The following is a 25,975-nucleotide window of genomic DNA, read 5'->3' on the forward strand; positions in this document are numbered from 1 at the left end:
TGAGCCTGCCCTTGGTGGGCCTATTTGGGGGCAGAGGGCTACACACCCTGCCTTTCTTATCCCCCAGCACACCAGGGAGCCATAGGCAGGGTCAGTGTCTGAAGCCCAGACACCAGAATACCACGTGATTCTCCCAAGCCCATTTGCCCCTGGGGCCCTGGGCTCTAATGACAAGGCACCCCACCGGCGCCAGTGCCAGGGACAGGAGGGGTGAGAAGGGCTCTCGTGAGTCAGGCCTGGCTTCCTGAAGGAGGTGGGCTTAGAGATGGCAGCGTCCAGGAAGGCATGTGCTGGGGGGATGTGGAGGGGATCTGGAGGTCCACCTCTGGCTGAGCTCCAGTGGGACTCTGATCTGCAGGGGGAGCAAAGCGAGATCCTGGAGTACTCGGTGCTGCTGCCCCGCGAGCTCTTCCAGAAGACCAAGGGCCAGAGGCAGGAGGCTGAGAAGAGACTCCTCCTGGTGGACTTCAGCAGCCAAGCCCTGTTCCAGGTATGGGGCTGTCATCCTCGGGCCCTCCCCCAGGGGAAAGCAGCTTCTGTCTGACGGAGAGATGGAAGGGTAGGCAGGGAACCCAGCCCCTTCCTCCAAGAGTCCTTGTAAAGTCAGAAATCAGACAGCAACGTGCAAATCTCCCTGGGAGATTTAGACCTGGGAGAGTGTTATTCTCACTATGGTGTAAATGACTACCCTTGCAAGAATTTTTTTCAGAGGGCGACTCAAAATCTGGGAGCAGTGTGCAGGGCAGAGAAAGGAGTCTAGAAGGTCTGGGGAACTTCTGGGCTTTTCTTCTCAGTCCTGAGCCCCCTCCCTACCCTCTTCCCCCACCCCATATACCTAGGACAAGAATTCCAGCCAGGTGTTGGGGGAGAAGGTCTTGGGTATCGTCGTGCAGAACACCAAAGTAGCCAACCTCTCGGAGCCCATGGTGCTCACCTTCCGGCACCAGCCACAGCCGGTGAGTGTGAGCAAAGCAACTAAGGACACAAGGGTCCCCGTTGTCCATGTCCTCCTGTCCCCCTCTCTTCTGAATCACTTGTCTTTAACAAAATGATTGACTGGCTGAGGGCATCGGCCAGTCAGGTACAAAAGGGGTGGGGCCCTGGCACTGACTCCCTCAGCCTGGCTGGAAAGGAGTAGACTGTCGTGAGACCCACTCCCCTTCTTTCTTGTCCCTACAGAAGAATGTGACTCTACAGTGTGTATTCTGGGTTGAAGACCTGACATGTGAGTGTGGAGGGGCCTCTGAGTTGGGCAGGTACCTGGAGGCAGGTACCAGGGGGTCCTGAAAGGTGGGGGAGATGGAGTTAATCAAGGGGGGCTTCCTGGAGGAAGGTGGGCTTTGAAGAGGGAGTGATGGCAGGCTAGGGATCTGCTGAGGGGAGCAAAGGCTCAGAAGAGTGATGCAGTCATGCATTTGTGGGGTATAGTGGGGTGCTGGGGTGCTGGGCTTGATCTCAGAGCCCCATGCTGGCCCCTCCTCAGTGAGCAGCCCGGGGAGCTGGAGCGATGTGGGCTGTGAGACCATCAGGAGAGAGACACAGACGTCCTGCCTCTGCAACCACCTGACCTACTTTGCAGTGCTGATGGTGCGTGGCCCCCTCCTTCCCCGCTCCCGTACATAGGCCGGGTTCTTGCTGTGTGGCCGCCACTTCTCGCATATATGTCATCCATGCATTCCTCACAACAAGCCCCGAAGTGACTCCTGTTGTTGTCCCATTTTATAGATAAGGAAACTGAGGCTCAGAGAGGTTAGGCAATTTACTCAAGTTCACACAGCTAGTAGTAAGTAAAAGAGCTGGTCTCTAAAGCCCTTGTTCTTTATTCCCAAATTTTGGTGCATGATAAAAATGCAGTTTCCTGGTCCTAACCTAGGATTCTGATTCCACAGGGCTGGGGTGGGGCCAGGAGTATGTTTCTAAAGAGCCCTCAAGGGGATGCTGAGGCCCAGTGCGAGGCCCTTGTGATGGACTTCAGTGCCCCCAAGATCTCAGAAGCTTTGTGTCCTAGGCTCATTCTCCCCAAATCTTAGGACCCTAGCATCTGAGGGACCGGAGTGGTCTTCCAGCTCTCTCTGGGCGTGGCAAGCTCACTGCCTCACAGGAAACTTATTTCTGTTTTGAATGCTACAGAAAAATAATTAGTGCCAGGACAGAAAAGGGATCCTCTGGTGGAGGGTTCTTGACCTTGGTGGGACAGGGATCCATTTGAGAATGTGGTGAAAAATGCACTCATGGGCTCACACTCTGCTCAGTTTGGGGGGCAGGTGTGGTTCACAGACGCCCAAGGCCGTCCAGGGACCGCGGGTTAGACCTCCATCTGGGCAAACCCTCAGTGTCGAGTTGGGGGCACTGAGGCCAGCCCTGACCTGCCTCGTGGACCCAGGTTACCTCTGTGGAAGTGGATGCCATACACAAGCACTACCTGACCCTCCTTTCCTACGTGGGCTGTGTCATCTCCGCCGTGGCCTGCGTCCTCACCATCGCTGCCTACCTCTGCTCTAGGTAGGAGCTGGGAGCAAGAGGGAAGGGGGCAGGGAGAACCTCCATTCCAGGCCCCCGGGCTGGGACCCCACAATGAGGGCGACCCACCCTGGAGATTGGCCTGACTGACCCCGAAACGTGTGTATAGTTGTGGAAGCCCTGGGAGGTGCAGCCAGCTGACCCCCAGGGGTGGCATTTCCTGCTCAGATCTGTGGTGTTTGGGTAGCATAGCATTTCCAGTTTACATTAACTGCCAGCATTTAAAACTGGGAGAGTTGACATAAGAATCTAGATTCCTGTCTTTGAATGACCAGATGTGATATCTCTGGGGGCACATGATAATATGACGGTGATGGTAATGATAACGGTGAACATTTACATTAAGCAGCCCACGTGCCACACACTGTTCTAAGTGCTTTACGCGCGTGAACTTGGTTCATCCTCACAAGGGCCCTGTGGAAGAGTGCTCAGAGAGAGCAAGTGACTTGACTGAGGTCCCACAGCGGGGAAGTAGTAGAAGCAGGCTTGACCCCAAGCAGGCTGGCTCCAGGCCCACAAGGTCCAGGTTAGCGGAGCTGCCTGGCAGTGGCCGCTGTGGACGGGTAGAGCCTCCAGATTTTTCTCCAGCCCCTGTTCCCTAGTGCCTGTTTTGAGGCCCAACCCCCTGGCTCCATGGAGGCGTGTGTCACCCCAGTCGTTTGGGTGCCTGCTGAGAGAAGGGGCCGCCTTCGGTGGAGTGAAGAACGCCTCCGTCCACCCTCAGACCGGCTGTGTGTGGGGTCTGGATTGTCAGTGCTGGGCTTGGCCTAAACTGAGGTCCACCTGTAGTTGGGCCCTGCACCCGTCTGGGTGGAAGGGAGACATCCTTACTTCTACTGTAGCATGAAGACTCTTGGAGCGTGCTCACCGTCCTTGCGGGGACTGGGGAGGGTAGAGCCGTGTGAAGGCGTGGCCACAGCTGCACACGTGGTGGGGCTGGAGCAGGTGATGAGGGGGGACGGCTGGCAGGCTGAGTGGAGAGCTGGGGCTGAGGGCACAAGCCCCTCCCAGCACCTGCCCATTGATCACAAAAGTGCCCCAGGACAAAGGGACAGGAACCCTTAGGGACTGAGCATCTTATCTGTGCCAGATGCTTTGTATCAGTGTAACCCTCACCCCAACCCTTCGAGGGGGGCCGTCCTCCCACTTCACAGATGAGCAAACGGAGGGTGAGGGGGATGGGGCCAGCCTAAGGTGGTGCCTCAGGTTAGGGGTAGGGTGGGCTTGGGGATCCAGGACGGTAGGTGTTCTTCTGCAGTCTCTGGAGCGGGCAGTGGGTGGTGCCAGGCGGACAGAAAGGCTGGGGACAGGAAGGCTGACAGTGCCCTCCACCACACAGTATCTTGGGATGGGAGCAGGACGTGCACACACAGACTTGCAAACTCAAGGACACAGGCCACACAGCGTGTGCTCACAGATGCACAGTAGTGCAGACAGACAGGCAGACATAGAACATGGGTGGTATGGATTCTCCAAAACAGCAAAAAATCCAGTCTTTCCCTTCTGACTTTGGGAGCATCTGGTTGATTGTAGTGGCTGAATTGTCTTCCTCGCTGTGTGCTTGGTTAAATCTGCCGTTAAATGCACACACGGTGCCTGAGCCTGTGGGTGTTGGACACATGGAAGGTGCATGGGGACAGAGCCTAGCTGTAGCCACAGGAGGCCGTGTGTGTGTGTGTGTGTGTGTGTGTGTGTGCGCGCCCGCCCGTCTCCCTGCCTTCCCACACTGGCCACCAGAGTGACCCTACCTGCCCTCCCTACCTCCACCCTCACCTGTGCAGGAGGAAGTCTAGGGATTACACCATCAAGGTGCACATGAACCTGCTGCTGGCCGTCTTCCTGCTGGATGTGAGCTTCCTGCTCAGCGAGCCGGTGGCCCTGGCAGGCTCCGAGGCTGCCTGCCGCGCCAGTGCCATCTTTCTGCACTTCTCCCTGCTCGCCTGCCTCTCCTGGATGGGCCTTGAGGGCTACAACCTCTACCGACTTGTGGTCGAGGTCTTCGGCACCTATGTGCCAGGCTACCTGCTCAAGCTGGGCATCGTGGGCTGGGGTAAGTTGGTGGAGGGGGTTGGTGGGCCCCCCAGACCTGCCTTTTCCTCTTGGTTTCTGGCAAAACATGGGCACTTGGTTCCACTTCTCCACCTACTCCTCTGACTATTCCCTCACTGCCTGCTTCCTTCACTCACCCATCCTCAGGGGTTGTTTACCTTGGCTAGGTCAAGGTCCTCTTTAGGAAGATGAGGTGATGAGCCCTGACCCCAAGAAACGCTTAACATATTCTCTACATCTCTCACTCTTTTACAAGTGGGGTTTGCAGACGGAGCCACCATGTATGGACGTGCAGGTTGTGCACTGCTTAAAGGCACCCAGTTGTGGATGAGTGGGGCCGTAATTCAGTCCTCACCTAATTCACCCAGGCTCGTGGTGGCCCTGCCTGTGGATCCCCATGAACCTCAGGTAACAGATTCCCCGTGGCTCTGGTATTGGTTCTCGGCCAACAGCAACCCAATTCACCTGTGGCCCAGACCTCTCTTTTGTCAGACCTGGAGGCCCAGGGGCACACACCACAAGTCCTTGAACATTGCACAGGCCCACCAACCTCCATATGTCCCCGAACCCAACTTGCTGCTCCTCCTGTGTTTCTCATTCGGCCCTTTCTTGGTTCACTTCATTGATTTACATGAAATTCCTTCAGAGTTGGTTCTTTGTCAAAATCCAGGTGTTTGGTGGTGGGCAACCCTTCCAGGAAGCTCTTAATCTCCACCTCATGGACAAGGTCAAGGCCCAGGGCAGACATCCCCTCGGGGTATAACTCTAGATGTCCCCTGTTGAACTGTCCTCCACCCCACCAATGTCCTGTCTGCTCCTCCTGTCTCTCCTTGTGACAGCCAGCCCCTCAGCAGGGAACTGCAGGCCCTTTCCCCTAGGGGGCCCCAGGATGCTGAGGGTGCAGGGGTAAGGTAAGGGGAGATGGGCTCCCATTATGAGAAACCAGAACTGGAAAGGAGAAGGATGGGTCTGAGCTTGGAGGACCTGCCCCAAATGGGGCTGGGTAAGCTCTGGGACCACAGGTCTGAGAGGAGGTCTCACCAGAGGGGAGGGGAGGGCAGGCTCCAGAGGGTGGGAGATGGAGCTCCATGCTTTGTTGCCCGCAGGCTTCCCCATCTTCCTGGTGACGTTGGTGGCACTGGTGGATGTGAACAACTATGGCCCCATCATCCTAGCTGTGCACAGGACCCCAGAGAGTGTCATCTACCCTTCCATGTGAGTGGCTTGTGCAGTGGGGGCAGGAAGGTGGGCCTCATGGTGCAGAAGTCAGGGAGTAGCCTGGGCCCAGGTCACGCTGACCAGGAGACTCCTGGATGCCAAGCTGCTGGGGGTATTGGGGTGACCCTTTTCTCAGGGAGGGTGAGAACGGGCCTGGATCTGCCAGTCACTTGCCAGATGACCTTGTACAGGTCCTTGCCCCTCTCTGGGCCTCATTTTCCCCACTTGCGAGTGGGAGTATGCGTTGGAGCAGCTGAGCCTACAGCATGTTCCTTTGCTGCACCCTTCTATCTTCTTCCCCATGGAAAAATGGAAAGGCTGAGGCCCAGACAAGGCAGGAATCCACACCACACTGCTCAAAGGCACCCAGCTGGGGGATGAGTGGGGCTGAAATCCAGTCCTCCTCCACTCACCTAATTCACCCAGGCTGGTGGTGGCCTGGCCTGTGTGTCCCCCTGAACCAGACTAGAATCCAGGGCTCCTGAGCCCTAGGCTAGAAAGAAACCCTTTCTATTCCTTCAATGTTTTGAAAATTTCAGTTTTTTTACATCATGACCTTGAGATTTTTGCCTCACTTTGTGCCATCTGTATTATTATTTGTTTAATTTTTTCTTTAAATCATCTGGCTTGTTAAATGTACTTTTTTAAAAGTCATATCAACTATAAATGGGAAATAAGTATTACTTCTCATAAACAGTGAGTAGTCATGAAAGCAGACAGAGGAACAAGGAAACCCTGGTACTAAATTCTTGATGAAAGCAGTGAGCCTAAAAGTCTGGCTTTTTTTGAAAAGGGAGACTAGCAAGTGTTAGAAGTGTTAACAATGTTTTAGGACCAAATGAAGTCTTTCTCTTGACTACAGAGAAGGAATAAAGGAGAATTGAAAGGAGAGTGACTTTTTGGCCCTTGAGTCAGTGGGGTTTAAAGCAGCTTGCCCTGTACTCCGGCTCACTATGGTGCTTGCCCATGGCCCAGGAAGCACCGTGCCAGCCCAGTCTTGCAATGAGCCTTCGTGCCCTTGCCCATAGGTGCTGGATCCGGGACTCCTTGGTCAGCCACGTCACCAACCTGGGCCTCTTCAGCCTGGTGTTTCTGTTCAACATGGCCATGCTGGGCACGATGGTGGTGCAGATCCTGCGGCTGCGCCCACACGCCCAGAAGTGGCCCCACGTGCTGACCCTGCTGGGTCTCAGTCTGGTCCTCGGCCTGCCCTGGGCCTTGGTCTTCTTCTCCTTTGCTTCTGGCACCTTCCAGCTCGTGGTCCTCTACTTTTTCAGCATCATCACCTCCTTCCAAGGTAGGCATGGAGAAAACCCCACCCCCTGGCCCAGGCAGGGTGCCCATACATAAGAACAGACCAGGGAAGGGATGACCCAGATGACCTGAAGGGCCTTCTTTGGACCTCAGCCTTCCCATTCGTAAAATGGGGGCATCCAGGCCATAGTTGACAAGTCTTTATTGAGTACTTATAATGTACAGGCCCTATGTTAAGCCCTAGTGTTGTAGTTGTGAACTGGCTGGGCAAGGGCCTTGCTTCCACAGAGCTCATCTCTACTGGGAAGACCAAGTGTGACAAGCAAGGTCACAGACACAAAGGGCATCTAGGAGAGGAGAGAAGTAATAGTGGGCAATGTGATGGACAGTCTGAGCTTGGGTGGGGGACACTTGGGGGAGGGAAGCCTCTCTGTATAGGAGACATTTGAAGACAGCAGAAGGATCCAGCCATGGAGAGATCAAGGGCCCGTTACTCCAAGTGTGTTTCTCAGACCAGCAGCATCAGCATTGTCAGGAGCTTGTCACCAACACAGACTCTGGCCCACCCCAGACCTGCCGAGTCAGAATCCTCCTTGTAACAGATGCCCAGGGGATGCAGTGCACGTTACAGGCTGAGGAGACCTGGTCTAGGGGTGGAGTGCTCCAGGCAGAGGGAGAAGCATGAGCAAAGGTCCTGAGGCTAGAACTAGATTATGTGTTGGAAGAATAGTGGGAGGAGCAGGGCTAAGGAGTAGTGAGGTGGGGGGCGGGGGGAGGAGGTGAGGGGAGAGGAGCAGAGGGGCTGGGTCATGAGGGCCTGGCTCGATGCCATCAGGGTCCCTTCCTGCTCTACCTGCACCCCTCTACCCCCGCCCCCCAACATCTCACACATACACACACACACCTACCTTTGTTCTTGGCCATGCTGGGTAGGGAGGAGGACTTGGGCAGGCAAACAGGGAAGGCAAGGCCTCCATGGCGTCCCCATGCGATGGGAGTGGTGTGTGAGGGAGGTGAGTCTTTGTTTTCTCATCTGTGAAGTGAAGGGGACTCTGTAGGGATTATAAATGACGCCCATAAATTCACACATTTACTGAGCTATTAATAAACCACAGTATTATGATTTGGGGAGGAGCATATCACATGGTCCTTAAGCAGGTGGGCTCCGGAGCCTGACCACTGCTGCTTGACTCCTGGCTCAGCCAAGCCCCTTATCCTCATGGGCCTCAGTCTCCTCATTTGTAAAATAGAATAGTAATGATGAGGTCTAATCTCAAGGAACCTGGAGAGAATAAAGTGAGATGATGTACAGGGCATTGCCCAGTGCCTGGCGCATGGCAGGTGCTCCTGGGATCACATCGGTGTGGGGAACCTGTGTAGGGAGGAGGGCAGGGGCAGACCTGGGTCAAAGGAAGGGAGTGGGGTTGGGCTGGGGCTGCCCCCAGCCTCTGAGCCCTGTGCCCCCCACAGGCTTCCTCATCTTCCTCTGGTACTGGTCCATGCGCCTGCAGGCCCGGGGTGGGCCCTCCCCTCTGAAGAGCAGCTCGGACAGTACCAGGCTCCCTATCAGCTCGGGCAGCACCTCGTCCAGCCGCATCTAGGCCGCCAGCGCCCCCGCCGATGTGAGGAAGCAGAGTTGCGGTCTCTCTTCACTGCTGCTTGCGGCCCCTGCAGCCAGGCCAAGCCAGCCGGAGACTTGAGAAGGCCCAAGGACCTCAGAAGGATGCGGCTGTTGCCATGGCAGCCATACTCCCAAGCTGGGCCTTCTAATGGGCCGGGGGGGCTACTTGCCTCGTGGGTCCAGCTCAGGGGGCTCAGGAATGGGACTGAAGGCTGGTCTTAATGCACCACCACTGGACTGGCCCTCATGGCTGGAATCTGCAGGCCTTGGACCTTGGAGGCTGGTGGCATCCTTGGCCCTGTGCCCCAGCCCAGGACAGGAATGTGCCATAGTTGTTCTGTCTCTTGTGATCGCCATGAGGGCACTCTGTAGCCCCTGTCATTTTAATCTAAGGATGGCCCGCACGGAAAATGAGTTGGGGCAGAGCTTTGAGCCAGACCCCTGGAGGAGGAGCACTCCGTCCCTGGAGCATAATGACAGCCCAGGGAGGGAGCTGGGCTGTCCTTCTGCTGGCCCTCTGAGACCAGGGCCATCACCCTTTGTCAGCCTCCCCAGCCCTCCCTCTCCCCTTCCTGGTCCTCCCTCTCCTTGGACCTCCTTAGCCCTCTACTCACAGCCCGGAGTCCCCAGTTCCAATGCTGGATTTTGGGTAGTGGTTCCCAAGAGCTACCTGGTGCCTGCTGTAAACCTTTATCTACTGCATGGGCGTTTGCCTGCCCCTGACTTGGCTTAGTATAAACGTTCTGGGCTGGGCTAGGTCCATCTTCCCATCTGGGCCTCTCCACGGCTGCATCACCCTAGCTCACCACTGCCAAGCCCACACCTCACAGGGGCCCGCAGCCTCTCCCGAAGCCCTCTTGTGGCAAGAACTGTGGAACGTAGCAGTCCAAATTTGTTTCCACCCCAGCACTCCAAAGACTGAGACACGCCTCCCCTGGTGATGCTTGTAGAGCCTGACATGCTCCATAGAACCCCTGCAGACCATCTTGAGCACACCTCGCAGCCCGTCACGGTTAATTCTGTTGGACACAGGTGGCCAGACCTGGTTGCTTCCCCTCCGATCTCTCAGTCTAACGTGGGAGGCATGCATGAGACAAGAACTCTTAGAGGTACAGGCACAGAGTTGGGGGAGCCCTCATTCCTGGCTGGGACTCCAGGAAGGCTTCCTGTAGGAGGCAGCATTTGATCTGGCTCTCAGCCTTAAAGATGGGGAGGATTTTCTTTGTAATTACCAGTTCATTTGTCTTTTCATATTAAAAAGAAGTACATGTTCCTCGTAGAGAATTTGGAAGCTGTAGAAGAGTACGTAGAAGAGTACATAGAAAAAATAAAAATCAGCTGTTATCGCCTAACCAACCGCGGCAAGAATTTCCTTCTGAGCTTTTTTCTGGGCATCTCTTAAGAATCAATGATTAAAAAAAAAACACCTGGGGGCCAATCAGGAAACATGAACAAGAGAAGAGGGCCATATGTGAAAGACATCTGCTGGAAACGTTGTCAGGGCAAAGGTTGGGGGAGGAATGGCAACTGGTTGTCAGTGCTTGGGGAGCTGCGCGTGGTCTGCGGTGAACTGAAGGTTACAAGCCCCACGCAGAGAATGCAGCTACTGCTTCGCTCTAGCCGGTCGCCACCTCGGAGGGATGAAGGCCCGTGTAGCCAGACTGCCTGCCTTTTATGACAAATAAGAAATCCAGATCGTGCTGGTGTAAAATCCCGATTTAAAAAACTTGGCTAGGGCTTCCCTGGTGGCGCAGTGGTTGAGAGTCCGCCTGCCGATGCAGGGGACGCGGGTTCGTGCCCCGGTCCGGGAAGATCCCACATGCCACGGAGCGACTGGGCCCGTGAGCCATGGCCGCTGCGCCTGCGCGTCCGGAGCCTGTGCTCCGCAACGGGAGAGGCCACAACAGTGAGAGGCCCACGTACCGCAAAAAAAAAAAAAAAAAAAAAAAAAAAAAAAAAAAAACTTGGCTAATCCAAAATATTCTTTGGTCAAAGAAATCACACCTGAGGGCTGAATTCAGCCCTTGGCTGGTCGCGGGACCTGTGTAACCAGTTTATTGACCAGTGTGAAGTGGATGGGCTGCAAGAATGAAATGACTGGACTTTTCTGCCATCGCTGCCTTCAAACTTGTCCCAGCAAATATCCCCTCTCCATCCTGTGACACAGGTGAGGCAGGTCAAATAAGTTTCTGTCCCCCTTCAGTTATGGGAGCAGTCTTGTTCAATCACAGCTCTCTGTGTCTAGGTCTAAAGGTCCAGCACAGGTCCAGCCCAGGCCCACATCTGAGCCTTCCACCCCTGCAGTCTCCTCCCTCCTCTCCTGGCTGCTCTGGGGGGAGCGCAGGCTAGGGAAAGAGGCAACTCTCTGGAGTTGGACGGGAGGGGTGTGAAGTGCCTTGGTGGCCAGGAGTGGACGGACAGTGGTGTGATAAGCGTGAATGTGGGATCTTTGGGGACCTGCAGGGACCTTGGCACGTGGGAACCCCCTTCCCGCTGCCTCTCTCCCAACCCCTCCTCCTGCTTCTTCCATTGGCCTCTGCCTCCACCTTCTCCAGGTGGGGGCTCCTCTTGTGCCCTGAGGACAGAGGACAAACCTTCCCCACAGTGTCCCGGTTGAGCAGCTGGGTGGGATCAGAGCCAGCTCCACTCTCAGAGACCTCTCTCGGGTCTCTTGGACCCCCATCACTTGGCTAGACCTGAGGGGATACCTCCCCCATCCTCAGAGAGGGAAGGAAGGGACCCAGCCCCCTCCCCGGGGCGGGTGGGACTCCCCTCAAATTCTCCCACTTCAAAGAACTCTCTTGACGCCTAGTTTCTGTTTCCGAGGGCAGCTCAGGTAGTGGGGCTGGGGTGCTGGGTTGGGTCCCATCCTCTTGGGACCCGCCCTGCACGGGCCACCTGACAGCTCCGTGGTGCTCCTTGACTCTGATGGTTCTTATCATGGGCTTCTCTGGGCTGTGGGACTTTGGACAATAGGACCACTCTTCCCACCAGGACGTGGCCAGGTTTGTTTCCCCTTTGGAGTGGGAAATGGATTGCAGTGGCCAGGGTGTGAGTGCTGGCCAGGCCTGGCCAGAATACTGGAGACCTCGCACCTGAAGACAGGTGCCCACCTGGAGCCATGTGGACAAGCTGGGGGCGGGAGGTGGCAGAAGGGGAAGGTTTCCCCTGGAATTTAGCGGTCCCAGGGCTCCAAGTGGCCCCAGGCCAATCCCCAGCCCGCGTGGGGCCCAGGAGAGGTGGCCCTCCCTGTGTCTCTGCCGGACCCTCCCTTGACACTTTGCCGGTCCCCGGTCCTGTCTTCCCAGGTGTGCTGCACACGATCTGGGTCCTGGTCTGCAGGTTTCCAGGCTCTTCTTTACAAACAGGCATCCGTGAGCCCCTCTGGAGGGCCCAGGGGCCGGGTGGGTCTCCAGTGGTGGGCCTAGAAGGTCACAGTTCACAAAGCCGTCCACCCTCTCCCCTTGCCGGGACATGTGGCTGGGTGGGAGGAGGGGCATTCACCCTCCCAGCCTTCCCTGCAGAGGAAGTGCCTGGGGCCCACGCCCCATGAGTGGCCCTGACCCTCCCCAGGCCCAGAGGGCCTAGCAGGAGACTGAGTCCTGTCTGGACACTGTGTGGGAGGAAGGGGAAATAGAGGCCACTCAGGGCTGGGCGGGTCCCCATTCGACCCCAGGGTGGAGCAGGGCCAGCTCTGGCCATGTGGCCCTGAGAGCGGATGCTGGTGATGATGTACTTCCTTGGCGGAGTGCCCTTCAACTTCTGATCTCGAAGTAGCCAGCCAAGGGCCCTGGCCTCATCCACATGGCTTCCTTGGGGCCACCACAGTGGGGGCCTCGGTGGTCAGCCCTTCCCCCGCCTACATACTGCACCCCATATGTGTTTGCTGCCCCACTTCCCGTCTGGGCCACCGTGACCCGCTGGTGATGGTGATGATAATTTCACAGTACTGACAATCATGATAGTAATAATAATGGCCACGCCCACTGACTGAGCAATTCCACAGGCGTCATCTCATGAGTTCTCCCCATGCCTCGTGAAAAACTTGCCTCCTTAGCAGAGGTCAGCTCACACAAACTCGGGCCGCCAGGAAGTGGCCAGGACAGATGTCAGCCCAGGCCCGACCAACCCCCAGTGCCCATGCTCCTGTCCCGTCCGCGTCCCCCCCACCCCGCCCCGGTCCTGCCCCTCCTGTTATTTAGTCAGCTGGGGGGCGGGGCCTCCCGGCCTGGCTCCTCCTCTCCTTCCAGGACCCCAGCAGGCGTGGGCTTGAGCCTGGTCTTGTTCAAATCACAGGCATGAATGAGGGACTGCGGACACTCTCCACATCTTCACCTTCATCCCTATAGCCAGGCCATGCGCCCGCCCGACATACTACCGGTCTCCTCAAACCCCAGCACAGCCCTAGGGGGCAGGCGCATTGCTATATGCGCTTTACAGAGGAGGAAACAGAGGCTCAGAGAGGAACCCAGCTTGTGAAAGGAGGATCTGAGGTAAGGGTTCCTGACTCCACAGCCTGGGCTCACCGTCACTCCCCAGGGCCCTGCTCGGGTGCAGAGGCCTCTGTGGCCACTGAACCCCAGCCCCGCAGCACCCACCCAGACGAGGCCCTGGGAGCAGCATCCCTGGGGGGGTTCAGCAGCTCCTGCCGAGTGGGGCCCGCTCTGCAGGTGGTCATGGGGCGGGGTGAGACTAGGAACACTGCCCTGTTGCCCACACTCACCTTTCACAACCCAACCGATGGTGCCATGGAGCAGGAAGGGCGTGAGCGGGGCCACAGGAAGCGGCAACGCTGCGGCCGCGGCGGGGGGAGGCCGGCTCGGCAGAGCCTGGGCGCAGCGGGACGCGCGGCTGCAGGGCTCCGGCCGGCGTGGATCAGGCTGGCCAGGGATGGTGACCCGCGGGGCCCTGGGAGTCCTGCTCCTCTTGCACCTGGCCTCAGGTGAGCAGCCGGCTCCTTACGCCCTCCGGCCAAGCCTGGGAGACCCAGGGTCGGGGACAAGGAGGGTGTGTCTGGAGCAGGTCCTCCAAGGAGCCCACCTGACAGCGGCAGCACCTCCTCTGTCGTCGGGGTCAGTCCTCCTCTCTCGATAAACTTTGGTCAGCGCTGGTCTCAGGTCCCCTTTGCTTCCCCACAGCGCCCTGGAAATGGGAGAGCACGGGGTGTGCGCCCACACTTCATCCCTCAGGCTGCGGCTCCACGACAGGCCTGGCTCTGGGACACGGGTGGGCCCAGGACAAGTTCTTCTCCAGCTGGCCTCTGAGCTCCAGGGGAAGGCGGCTGGGACCCTTGAGGCTGAGGCCAGGCTGGGGCTGCACGGCCCTCCCCCCACCCCATCCACCCCCTAACCCGTCATGCCGGCTCCCCTCCATGTCCCCTCAGCGGTCCCCCGGTCCTCAGTCACCCAAGCCAAGAACAAGGCTCCTCCTGGCCCTTGCTGTCCCCACTCCCAAGAAAGCCGGCCCCACCCCTGGCCCACCTGGCCAGCTCTCCCTGGCGCTCTGTGCCGTCTGCAGGGCACAGAGGAAGCTGTGTCCTCTCCATGCACCCAACTCCGAGCCTTGCCTGCTCCTGCTGTTTCGCCCTTGGTTCGGTGAGTGGCCTGTGTGCCTGTCCCCCACCCCTGTGTGTGTCCAGCATGCGGTCACACGGCTTTGCGCATATGGACCGACCTCTTTGGGGGGCTTTAAAAAACCCTCTTCTCTTCAAATGTTGGGAGATTCAGGGAAACGCAAGGTTTAGTCTATGGCTCCAAATAGTGTGAAAACTGGCCGGGCCATCCCAGCGGGATGGTGGCAACAGCTGATGGATTAATTAACTTCATAATCACTAGTGGCTCTTGCTCGGTCTCATTAAGGACCCTGGGCCCCTCACGAAAGTTGTAATTTTCTGGTTGGGACTTGAAGGCTCCCCCGAGTGATGGAGTTTACCCTATGGTGACAGGTGCTCTGGTTCAGCTGTTTAAACAGTGTGAGGAGCCCTGAGAAGTTTATGTCTAGAGGGAAGGCTCCTTTTTTAAAAAAAAAAATAATTTTTGGCTGCGTTGGGTCTTTGCTGCTGAGCATGGGCTTTTCTCTAGTTGTGGTGAGCGGGTGCTGCTCTTCATTACGGTGGCTTCTCTTGTTGCAGAGCACGGGCTCTAGGCATGAGGGCTCAGTAGTTGTGGAGCACCGGCTTAGTTGCTCTGCAGCACCTGGGATCTTCCCAGACCAGGGCTCGAACCCTTGTCCCCTGCATTGGCAGGCGGATCCTTAACCACTGCGCCACTAGGGAAGCCTGAGGCTCCTTCTTCTGTGAACACTTTGGGGCAGTTGCCATACGTTAATTTGCTCTTTCATTCATTCATTCCAGAAGCGCTGATGGAGCCCTCTACTCAGTGTCAGGCCCTGTGCTCATATACCATGTGGTCCTTGCCCTCAAGGGACTCACAGTCCAGCAGAGTGATGGGGTGCTTCAAAAGAGTCCAGGGCATGGTGGGGGCCCAGAGGGAAGCAGACACACTCTTTAATAAAGGGATACTTTACCAAGGACACATCAAGGCTGGCACAAGGGACAAGAAGCTGTGGCTGTTGGCAGAGGGAAACAGGCCACTGGTGGAGAGCCTTAGGGAGGGGCGAGTACTGCCCTGACCTCTGACCTCCTCGCCCCCCCCATATGAACCCAGATTGAGGTGGTCCTTGGAGGCCAACCTCTGGGCAGAGCGGGATGGAGAAGAGTAGGGTGGGTCTGGAGGGCCTCCCACACACAGGCCTGGTTCAGGCTCTCCCTGTCTGGGCTAAATGCTTCTTCTAACGTCCTCCAAAAATAATTGCAAAAACGATGTTTCATAATCCTCTGCACCAGGTACTTGGCAAGAGCTTCATAAGCCCAACGGCCCTGAAATTCCATTGCAGGCCAGGAAGGAGGCTCTGTTAACACCCACCGAGTTGCCCTCTGCACCCAGCACCTGTGTGTAACCCCTCAGGCATACAGAGGGCTGGGATTACAAAGAGAATGGTACCTTCCCTGGAGCTGACAATTTCCTCCCCCTCTCTGCTCTTCTTCCCTCTTTCTCTTTTTCTCTTTCTCCTTCCTTCCCTCTTCTTTCTCTCTATCTCCTTTGTTTAAAAAGCAAACATGGATGTTATTATACACATGCTCATCCATCATGTGATTTTTCCCATTAAACAACGTGCTGTGAATATCTTTACAGTCTAACAGAAAACTGAAGTTCCTTTACAAGCTACTTAAAACATTGTCACATATAGGGCTAATTATTATAAAATCCACTTGAAAATGTTATTTTTTTACCTACGTTTACCGTAACTTTGGTCTGCCATTATCTTTATCATGTATTTTATTTTTGTCTTCACACTTAACTAGTTTCATTTAATGTGAAAGTAATATTGTGCATAATTTTTTTTAAAAAATCAAACACTGGAGAAGGGTGTGAAAAAATGAGAAGTAAATGTCTCCCTTCCCACTTCACCCACAGTTCCTGGTGGGCCAGTCAGAAACGTAAAGGTGCAGGTTGTCAAGGTCCAGCCCCACTGCTCCCATAGATACAATAAAGCAGTTCATGGAAAAAGACATACAAATAGATGCTCAAACCCCTTCTTAAATTAAAATGAAGTTCAGGGGCTTCCCTGGTGGCTCAGTGGTTGAGAGTCCGCCTGCCGATGCAGGGGACACGGGTTCGTGCCCTGGTTTGGGAAGATCCCACATGCCGCGGAGCGGCTGGGCCCGTGGGCCATGGCCACTGAGCCTGTGCGTCCGGAGCCTGTGCTCCGCAAAGGGATAGGTCACAGCAGTGAGAGGCCCACGTACAGCAAAAAAATAAAAAAAAAAAAAATAAATTAAAAAAAAAAAAAAAATGAAGTTCAATTTTACCTCCCAAACTGGCAAAGATTTGAAAGTTTGGTAAAGTCTAGGCCTGTGAACATGTGGGTAAATAGTCACTCTTGCCTACTTTTGGTGCGAGTGTAAATAGGTGTAGCCCTTTTAAGAAGGAAATTCGATAATACTTAGCAATTTTTAAAAGTTCATACATTTTGATACAGAAATTCCAAGGATAGGAATGCTTTCTATGAATCCTTAACATAAGCTGACAAAGATGTAAGTAGCATTATTCAAAATAGTAAACAAAGCAAAACAAAAACACCCTAAATGTTCACCAACGGGGGACCAATTGGAAAAGCATAGCAACACCCATATACTGAAATAGTATGCAAGTATATAAAGAATGAGATGGGTATGAGTCCAGCTCAAGTTCACACAGTTAGCGTGGATGGATGGAGCTGGGGTTCTAGTCCATACCACCAGACTCTGGAGCCTGAGCTCCCCTACCCGCTGCCCGTGGGGCCCCTCCCCATGCAGCGCATTCACACTTCGCATCCTTCTCTTAGATCAGAAGAATTCCGCAACCGCACTGGAGGAGCCAAGACAGCCCTGCAAAGGACTCATCAATGCAAACCGGTTTGACGACTTCAGCCTTAAGGACACTGCTAAGTGCTTCTCGAAGTGTGCACAGTCAGGGGATGAATCCTGCAATCTGGGAAACTTGCAGAGGTAAAGGGCCCTCTGAGATGGAGCAGGAATCTGGGGGCTCTGGCAGGGGTGGAGTAGGGAGGCTGTTAAGAAGGGATGGAGCTATCAGCCCTTTTGGACCCAGAAAATGCTGCTCTCATCTCACCCTTCCACCTTGTTTGACACCCACATTCCGCCTGACCACCAAGACACTACGATCTAGGGGATGCAGAGGTGAAATTAGCCCCTGTTGCTGTCATTGGGAGTTGTGGAGGGAGAGACATGGCCCCAAATGATGGTGATTCTAGAGTGCGATCATACAGAGGGTAGACAAGGCACCAGGTTAGCTCAAAGGAGGGAAATCTGCTAAGGCTTCACAGATGAGGCCACCCATGAACGGGTTTTGAAGGCTGCATAGGAGATTTCCCATTGGACTCAAGCAGTGTTAGGGGATACAGGGAGAACTACAGTGCTTTGAACTGTGAAAAGAGCAAAGTGCTGGGGATGGAGGCAACAATGAGGAGGCTGGGTGGCGGGGTTGGACTGGAAATCTAAGCAGAGACCAAAGTGTGAAGGGTTGTGTAAGCTATACCACTGAGGGAGGGGGCAGGGCAATGATATATTTTAAATACAGGAAGAGCATAGTCAACTTTGCATTTTAGAAAGATGGCTCAGGCTTCAGGGAAGGATATGAGGGTGGTGATGTGACAAGAGACGTGAACAGGTAGGATGCAGCTGTGGTGGTCTGGGTAAGAGTGAGGGCTGAACCACCACCAGCACCACCACCAATTGGCACTGTGTACCTGTATAGGAGGGATGGATCAGAGACATTGAATGATGCAGAATCAGTGAGATCAGGAGACTGATAAGACCAAGAGACCAAGAGATACTACTGGATTGAGGGAGAGGAAGGGATTTGGAATACAGCATCTTCAAGAGTCACCTTCAGAAAGATCTTTGCGTTTCTCCCCTCCTCTCCCTTCAAGTCGGAGTTACCCATCCTCTTCTGGGATACTCAGGACAGGCTTGTATGCACTCAGTATATATTTGTTGGAGAAAATGAGTGAAAAGTTTATGTTCTCAGACTTGGTGTTAGCACAACAATCTGACTGAGCGCCATCACTTCAGTGGCCTGAAAAGGCTCCCGTGCGTTACCTGCAGCTGCTCCGGGAGCTTCGGATCTCCAAGCAGCTGTTCAGGAGGCCCCTCTTTGTGCTGCCTTATGGAGGGCTTAAACACCTTGGGAAAAGTAGGAGCTCTGACATCAGAAGATGTGGACTTAGTTCCCAACTCTATCACTTAACCAAGTTATCTCCTTTACCTTTACGACCCTATGAGGTAGGTCCCGTTATCAACCCTTTTTTCATATAAGAAACTAAGGCTCCCATAGGTTAAATAACTTGCCCACGTTACACAACAGGTAGGTAGCAAAATCAAACATGAACCTAGGTCTGGAGGGCAGCAGGGGAGGTGTACAGTAATACAGACTAGGGTCAGACCGGCAGTGCTCAAAAGTGGAATTGGACTTTGGACAGGTTAACTTTCAGTTTCCTCATCTGTAAAATGGGGCTCAAATAACACCTGACTTGTAGAATTACTGCAAAGATTAAATACATGATTCAGACACGTTAGCTGTTATCATTATCTAACCAGCATTGTCATTTCATTACGGTTCCAACGCCTTTACTCTTGATCTCTCTCCTATACCTTCCTCCTGGGGTGGTTGTTGAGATTAAAGGAGATTATGCATGGAAAAGTTATTAGCAAATAATAGGAACTCAATAAATTTGAATGTTCTTTCTTTATTTATTTTTTTAATTTTTATTTTTTGCGGCACGCGGGCCTCTCACTGTTGTGGCCTCTCCCATTGCGGAGCACAGGCTCCGGACGCGCAGGCCCAGCGGCCATGGCTCACGGGCCCAGACGCTCCGCGGCATGTGGGATCTTCCCGGACCGGGGCACGAACCCGCGTCCCCTGCATCGGCAGGTGGACTCTCAAGCACTGCGTCACCAGGGAAGCCCCGAGTGTTCTTTATTTTAATGACTCTTTCTGATTATAAAAGTAATTTTATTTTTAAATTTTATTTATTTTTAAAATAAATTTATTTTATTTATTTATTTTTGGCTGCATTGGGTTTTTGCTGCTGCATGCGGGCTTTCTCTAGCTGCAGTGAGCGGGGGCTACTCTTCGTTGTGGTGTGCGGGCTTCTCATTGCAGTGGCTTCTCTTGTTGTGGAGCACAGACTCTAGGTGTGTGGGCTTCAGCAGTTGTGGCTCGCAGGCTCTAGAGCACAGGCTCAGTAGTTGTGGTGCACGGGCTTAGCTGCTCCGCGGCATGTGGGATCTTCCCGGACCAGGGCTCCAACCCGTGTCCCCTGCATTGGCAGGCGGCTTCTTAACCACTGTGCTACCAGGGAAGTCCAGTAATTTTATTCTTCATAAAATATTTAGAAAGTAGCTATAAGAAGGAAAGTGGAAAATTCCCCTTCTTACTATCCAGAGATAATCATTATTTTCATTTTGGTGTATTTCTTTAGATAGATAGATAGATAGGGATGGATATGGATAGCTATAGATATATCACATACCTCATTTATCCATTCTACTGTGTTGACGGATAGTAACATTGGGTGGTCTCCAGTTTCTGGCTTATACAAAGAATGTTGCTGTAAATCTTTTTGTTTGTGTATTTTGGTGAACGTATGTATTTCTGTAAGGTATATTCCTAGGAGTGAAATTGGTGGGTCATAGGGCAGGCATGTGATTAGCTTTAATAGAAACTGCCTAACAGTTTTCCAAAGTTCTTGAACCAAATTTCACTCCCACAATCAGTGTATGATAGTTCTAGTTGCTTCACATCCTTGTCAACACATGGTATTGTTTGCTTTTTCATTTTAGCCATTCTGGCAAGTTTGTACTGTATCATATGGTGATTTTAATTATATTTGTCTGATTAAGTTTAACTTAATCTTTCATATATTTATTAGACATTTTGATATCCTCTTTGTGAAATGGCCTTTTAAGTTTTTGCCTTGTTTTATGGGGTTGTTTGAATTTTTCAGAGTAATCTTTAGGGGTTCTTTATATATCCTGGTTACATGTCTTTGCAAACAGATACACATGAATATGTTCTCCTTCATTGTGGATTGCCTCTTCATTCTCTTAGCATTGTCTTTTGACTACAGACAGGCATTCTTAATTTTAATGTAGTGTAATATACCAGATTTTTACTTTATAGTTAATGCTTTGGGGTCTTATTTAGGAAATGTTTGCATCCCCGGGATCATGAAGATACTCTTCGATGTTTTCTTTTCAAAGATTCATTGCTTTATCTTTTACGTTTGTCTCTATGATCCACTAAAAGAAAGTAAAATACTGTGGAAAACTCTTGCTTTTCAGAATTTTCGGCTTAGCTAGTGCCTCTCAGACTATAGAGTCTCACAATTCTGAAAAATGTCTGGAGGAGAAATCAGCTGTACCTTTGGGACCCTTCGAGTGCCCAGGTTTATTTCTTCACCCTCCGCACCACCCCAACACCACCACCAAGACCACCAAATGCCCTGTTTATACTTGACAGAGTGCTCTTGTGCCTGTTTGCAATCCAAACCCAGCCACAGTCAACCACTGATCTGTCTGGGAATTTTATATAAGGAAACCATACAACATGTTGTCTTTTGCATCTGGCTTTCTTCACTTAGCACGTTTTTGAGGTTCATTCATATTGTGACAGCAGGGCATTTTTTATGACCACCAGTGACCTCTATTCAGATGAAGCTCAAATTCCCAGCCTTTCGTCCATGCTTAGACAAAGGACATGCTTAGACTGAGCACATGTCCCCGGGGAAAAAAAGCAACAGCAGATTTTCAGTTCATTTCTCTATGATGCTCCCTCTGCAGAATTTTAGCCCCTCTCTGCTTTAGCAGATCTCTGATGCCTTTAAACAAATTATTTCTGTATTATATCTAGCTTTTCTATTTGTTCTCAGTGAGAGCATTGATCCATCACAAATAACTCCACCCTACTCAGAAGCAGAAGTCCAAAGGCTGAATTTTTTCCAAGAAAATCTATTTTGAGGTATAATATATATATATATATATATATATATATATACACACACACACACACACACACACATGACAGCAAAATGCATGCATGTTAACTGTACAGATCAATAAAATTTTACATATTTATATGCACATTCTTTAATTACCACCCACATTAAGCTATAAAACTTTTCTAGCTTCACAGAGGGGTCCCTCATGCTCCTTCCCAGTCAATAGCGCCACATCATGGTAACCATTATTTTAACTTCTATAACCAAGTATTGATTTTTCCTGTTCTCAAACTTCCTATAAATAGAATCACATAATGCGTACTCTTTTGTGTCTGGCTTCTTTCCCTCATCTGTATGCCTGAGTTTCTTTCTTTTTTTTTTTTTTTTTTTAATTGTCTTCGTTTGGTTGGATTTTTTAGTCTATCAATAGTTTGCCCTTGGGCTTCCCTGGTGGCGCAGTGGTTGAGAATCCACCTGCCGCTGCAGGGGACACGGGTTCGTGCCCCGGTCCGGGAGGATCCCACATGCTGCAGAGCGGCTGGGCCCGTGAGCCATGGCAGCTGAGCCTGCGCGTCCGGAGCCTGTGCTTCGCAACGGGAGAGGCCACAACAGTGAGAGACCCGCATATCACACAAAAAAATTTAAAAAAAACAGAAATTTTTTTCTCACTGTTCTTTAGACTGGAAGTCTAAAATTGGGGTTGCGTTCTGGTGAGAACCCTCTTCTGGGCTGCAGAGTGCAGACTTCGTGTATCTTCACATGGCAGAAAGAAGGATGAGAGAGCTCTCCGGGGTCTCTTTTATAAGGGTACTATCCCATTTATGAGGGTTCTACTCTAGTGAATTACCTCCCGACATCCCCACTTCCTAATACTGTCACGTTGGGGGTTAGGATTGCAACATATGAATTCGGTGGGGCAGGGACACAAACATTCAGTCCATAACAGGGGCTATTATGAATAAAGCTGCCATGAACATTTTTGTACATAATGAATTTTGGTAAGCACTGACATGGTGACTGTATCCATTTACACTCCCACCGGCAATGTGTGAGAGTTTGAGCTATCCCACATCCTTGTGATACTTGAGTCTTTTTCATTTTAGCCATTCTGGAAAGTATGTGGTGATATCTTATCTGTTTTTATTAATTTTGATAGCTTTATTAAGGTACAACTTATATACCTGTACATACATTGTGGTATATTTATGCAGTGTGTGGAACCGTCATTACAATCATTTTAGAACACTTCTGTCACCCCCAAAAGTACCCTTGTGTCTTTTTGCAGTCCATTCCTGCTCCCATATATAGCCACAGTTAACCACTGATCTGCTTTCTACTCTATAGGTTTGCCTTTTCTGGGCCTTTTACATATGAGAACCATACGATAAAATATGTTGTCTTTGGAGTCTGGCTTCCTTCACTTGTCATGTTTTTGGGTTACATTCATATTTTAGCATGTATCAATAATTTGTTATTTTTTTATCATTGAGTAATATTCTATTGTATGGTCTTACTTCATGTTTATTCATTCACCAATTGATGAACATTTGGATCGTTTCCAGTTTGGGGTTATTACAAATAATGCTGCCATGAACGTTTGAATTCAAGTCTTTGTAGACATATGTTTTCATTTCTTTGGGGTAAATAACTAGGAATGGAATTGCTGGTATATATAGTAAGTACATGTTTAGCTTTATAAAAAAACTGCCAAACTGATTCTCAAAGTGGCTATATCATTTGCTTTCCCATCAGCAGTATAAAAGGGCTATAGTTTCAATACATTTTTGCAATATTGTCAGTGTTTTTGGTTACAGCCACTCCACTGAGTGTGGGTAGTATTTCACTTTAATTTGCATTTGACAAATGACTCATGATGTTGAGCACCTTTTCATGTGCTTATTGTCCATTGGTGTATTTTCTTTGCTGAAATGATTACTCAAATCTTCCCCTTTTTAAAAATTGGGTTGTTTGTCTTCTTATTATTGAGCTCTAAGAATTCTGTACGTAATCTGGATACAAGTCCTTTATCAGACATATGATTTGCAAATATGTATTTTCTCCCAGTATATGTCTTGTCTTTTCATTTTCCTAATAATGTCTTTTGAAGATCAAAAGCATTTAATTTTGATAAAATCCAACTTAAGTTTAAAACATATCAAAGAAATGTTCATCTAGCCCACAGTTACAAAATTTTTCCTCTAAGTTTTCTTCTCTAAGTGTATGGTTTTAGCTCTTATAATTAGGTTCATTTTGCATTTGGAGTTCATTTTCTGTGCACAGTGTGAGGTAAATGTCTAACTTTATATTATTACTCTCATTTTGCATTTGGATATCTAATCGTTTCAGCACTATTTATTAAAAAGACTATGCTTTGTTCATTGAATTGCATTTGGGAGGGCATTTCATTGAACAGCCAAATGCAAGTTCCTGAAGTGTCTTCTTCCCATTGAGATAGTACACCAGAAACAAACGACATTGCTGGGGGGAAATGTAGAGATTAATGCTGCCATGAAAGGCTTTAACGAAGCAGGAGTGATGGTGATACGTATTAACTCCATTTAACTCACCAGAAGTCAGGTGGATCTTGGAGAATGACTATGGACTGTCATTAACTTAATCAGGTGGTGAGTCTAATTGCAGCTACTGTCCCAGATGAGTATGTTTACACAAAGAAATCAACACATCCCCTCACAATTTGTATACAGCTATAACGTGGCTAATGTTTTTTTCTCCATACCATTTTTCAAGGACTGCCAGAAGTAGTTTGCTTTTACTTGGCAGAGCCAAGAGTATAGAGCCACAGTGTTCCCTCAGGGTTATGTCACGTCTCATCACTGTCATAAGATAGTTCACAGAGAACTCATTTATCTTGACATTCTACAAAGTCCACTGTATTGACAACATTATGCTGATTAGATCTGATGAGCAGAAGTGGCAAGTTGTGAAGATGCCTTAGGAAGACATATGTGCACTAGAGGGTGAGAGACAAACTCCACGAGAATTCAGGGTCCCATCACCTCAGTGAATCTCCTGGACATTCAGAGGACTAGAGGATATCAATATATCCCCTCCAAGGTAAAAGACAAGCTGTTGAACCTCACACCACTTACAATGAAAAAAATGTATCATGCAAACATGAACCAAAAGATATCTGAATACCTAAATCAATATCAGACAAAGAAGATGATCCTTAAATTGGTGTCAACTTTATAATTAAAAATGCACCTGAACATCCATGGTTTAGACTTTTTAAATATATGTTACTTTTCACAACTAAAACAGTTTTTTTAAAGTGCTCTGAGAACCAGATCAGGAAATCTTCCCTCAAGAAGGTTAATTCATGGGCTGTTTTGTAAGGCCAAGGAATTTTTTAAGTGCATGAGGTGAACTATATGTATTGTGAAATACAATTCTCTATTTTTATTTGGTAACAATAAAAATCACAATACTTCTTCATTTAGATTTTTTTAAAGTTAAATAAAAAAACTAGTATCAGTTGGTGTAGCTCAATCAGTGGATTTGGACAATCTCATCCCAATGTTTCTGGCTGAATGTTCTAATTGCCTGAACCATCCAAGCTAATTTGCACATATTTGCATGGCTTACTCTTTATATTTTACAATATTTTTTTCCCTGTGGTTTCCTTGGAGTTTTATTCCTTGGTAGCTGTGTTCAAAAAACTGATGTCGAAATAAAAGCTTCCCTTTTGCCTCCCTGGTAAACCCTCCATAGCTACTCCTTTCCAATAGCCTCGATCTGGCTCTATCTGCTCTTGTTCCCCTTCTATACCATTGCTACCTCAGCCTTCACCTGTTTAAAATTGCTTTAAAAAGGTGGGCAGCGTGTTTTAGGACCCCAGGCTTGGGGAAAGGGACTCTGGCCAAAGAGAAGTTTCAGCACCACGGAGAGCACCAGGATAGGGACGTGGGTGGGAGGGGGAACTTTCCTCACCCTAACTTTCTAGCCCATGGCAAGGGGGCTGCGGTAAAATAAATGGCAGTTAAATTTGTGTTCTATGTGTTTGCAAGACCAGCTCAGTTCCCATAAGTCAGTTCCCATACAGCTAAGTCTTCAACGGCTGAATTCCCAGTATTCACCTGGCACTACACTTCCTCAAGAAGTTAAACACAGAATTACACAGCAATTCTACTCCTAGGTATCCACCCAAAAGAATTAAAAACAAGTCTTCAAACAAAAGCTTTTACGTGAATACAAGCAGCTCTATTCACAATAGCCCCAAAGTGGAAACAATCCAAATGCCCATCAATGGATAAATGTATAAACAAAATACGGTATATGCATACAAAGGAATATTATTCATCCATATAAAGGAATGAAATACGTATACAGGCTACAACATAGATAGACCTTGAAAACATGCTACGTGAAAGAAGCCAGACACAAAAGACCAGATATCATATAATTCCATTTATATGAAATATCGAGAATAGGCAAATTCATAGATTAGTGGCTGCCAGAAGCTCGGGAAATAGTAACTGCTTAATGGGTTCAGGGTTTCCTTTTGAGGTGATGGACGTGTTCTGGAACTAGATAGCAAAGATGGTTTCACACATTGTGAATGTATTTAATGCCACTGGATTGCACACTTTAAAATGGTTAACATGACCAACTTTACATTGTAATGTATTTTGTTACAAAAAAGAGAAATACATAAAATACTCAGAGGGGCCACCGGCCGGAATCCCTCAGAAGCAGCATGAATAACTCCCGTGCCGCCCCTCTTCTCCTGCA

At 50.6% G+C, this 25,975-nt stretch overlaps 2 protein-coding genes and 1 long non-coding RNA gene across 18 annotated transcripts in view; 2 read left to right on the top strand and 1 right to left on the bottom strand.

Annotated features, from left to right (window-relative positions):
- The window catches only part of ADGRG1 (adhesion G protein-coupled receptor G1), a 32,527-nt gene extending 22,513 nt beyond the window's left edge, over positions 1 to 10,014 (top strand). For all 4 annotated transcript variants that reach the window (XM_059045161.2, XM_067018534.1, XM_067018535.1 and 1 more), the window contains exons 6-14: positions 359 to 490; positions 840 to 956; positions 1,180 to 1,225; positions 1,484 to 1,587; positions 2,384 to 2,502; positions 4,302 to 4,570; positions 5,676 to 5,784; positions 6,816 to 7,084; positions 8,512 to 10,014. In XM_059045161.2, the coding sequence (XP_058901144.1) occupies positions 359 to 490; positions 840 to 956; positions 1,180 to 1,225; positions 1,484 to 1,587; positions 2,384 to 2,502; positions 4,302 to 4,570; positions 5,676 to 5,784; positions 6,816 to 7,084; positions 8,512 to 8,642 (1,296 nt within the window). In that variant the 3' untranslated portion in view covers positions 8,643 to 10,014. The remainder of the gene's footprint in view (positions 1 to 358; positions 491 to 839; positions 957 to 1,179; positions 1,226 to 1,483; positions 1,588 to 2,383; positions 2,503 to 4,301; positions 4,571 to 5,675; positions 5,785 to 6,815; positions 7,085 to 8,511) is intronic.
- Positions 7,229 to 13,428, bottom strand: LOC136793001 (uncharacterized). Its single transcript, XR_010837680.1, has 3 exons — positions 13,386 to 13,428; positions 7,950 to 8,074; positions 7,229 to 7,614 (listed from the first exon to the last, which is right to left on the bottom strand). It is a non-coding gene; the product is annotated as an uncharacterized lncRNA (long non-coding RNA).
- Positions 12,896 to 25,975, top strand: part of ADGRG3 (adhesion G protein-coupled receptor G3) — a 30,563-nt gene continuing 17,483 nt past the window's right edge. For 5 of the 13 annotated variants that reach the window (XM_067018520.1, XM_067018523.1, XM_067018522.1 and 2 more), the window contains exons 1-3: positions 13,490 to 13,604; positions 13,801 to 14,256; positions 17,048 to 17,210. In XM_067018520.1, coding sequence (XP_066874621.1) covers positions 13,553 to 13,604; positions 13,801 to 14,256; positions 17,048 to 17,210 — 671 coding nt within the window. In that variant the 5' untranslated portion in view covers positions 13,490 to 13,552. Of the gene's footprint in view, positions 13,156 to 13,453; positions 13,605 to 13,800; positions 14,257 to 17,047; positions 17,211 to 25,975 lie in introns of those variants that run through there. The other 8 variants (XM_067018527.1, XM_067018532.1, XM_067018529.1 and 5 more) reach the window with 6 other exon arrangements.

This window comes from Kogia breviceps, chromosome 18 (assembly GCF_026419965.1).
Source record: "Kogia breviceps isolate mKogBre1 chromosome 18, mKogBre1 haplotype 1, whole genome shotgun sequence".
NCBI classification, from domain to species: Eukaryota; Metazoa; Chordata; class Mammalia; order Artiodactyla; family Physeteridae; genus Kogia; species Kogia breviceps.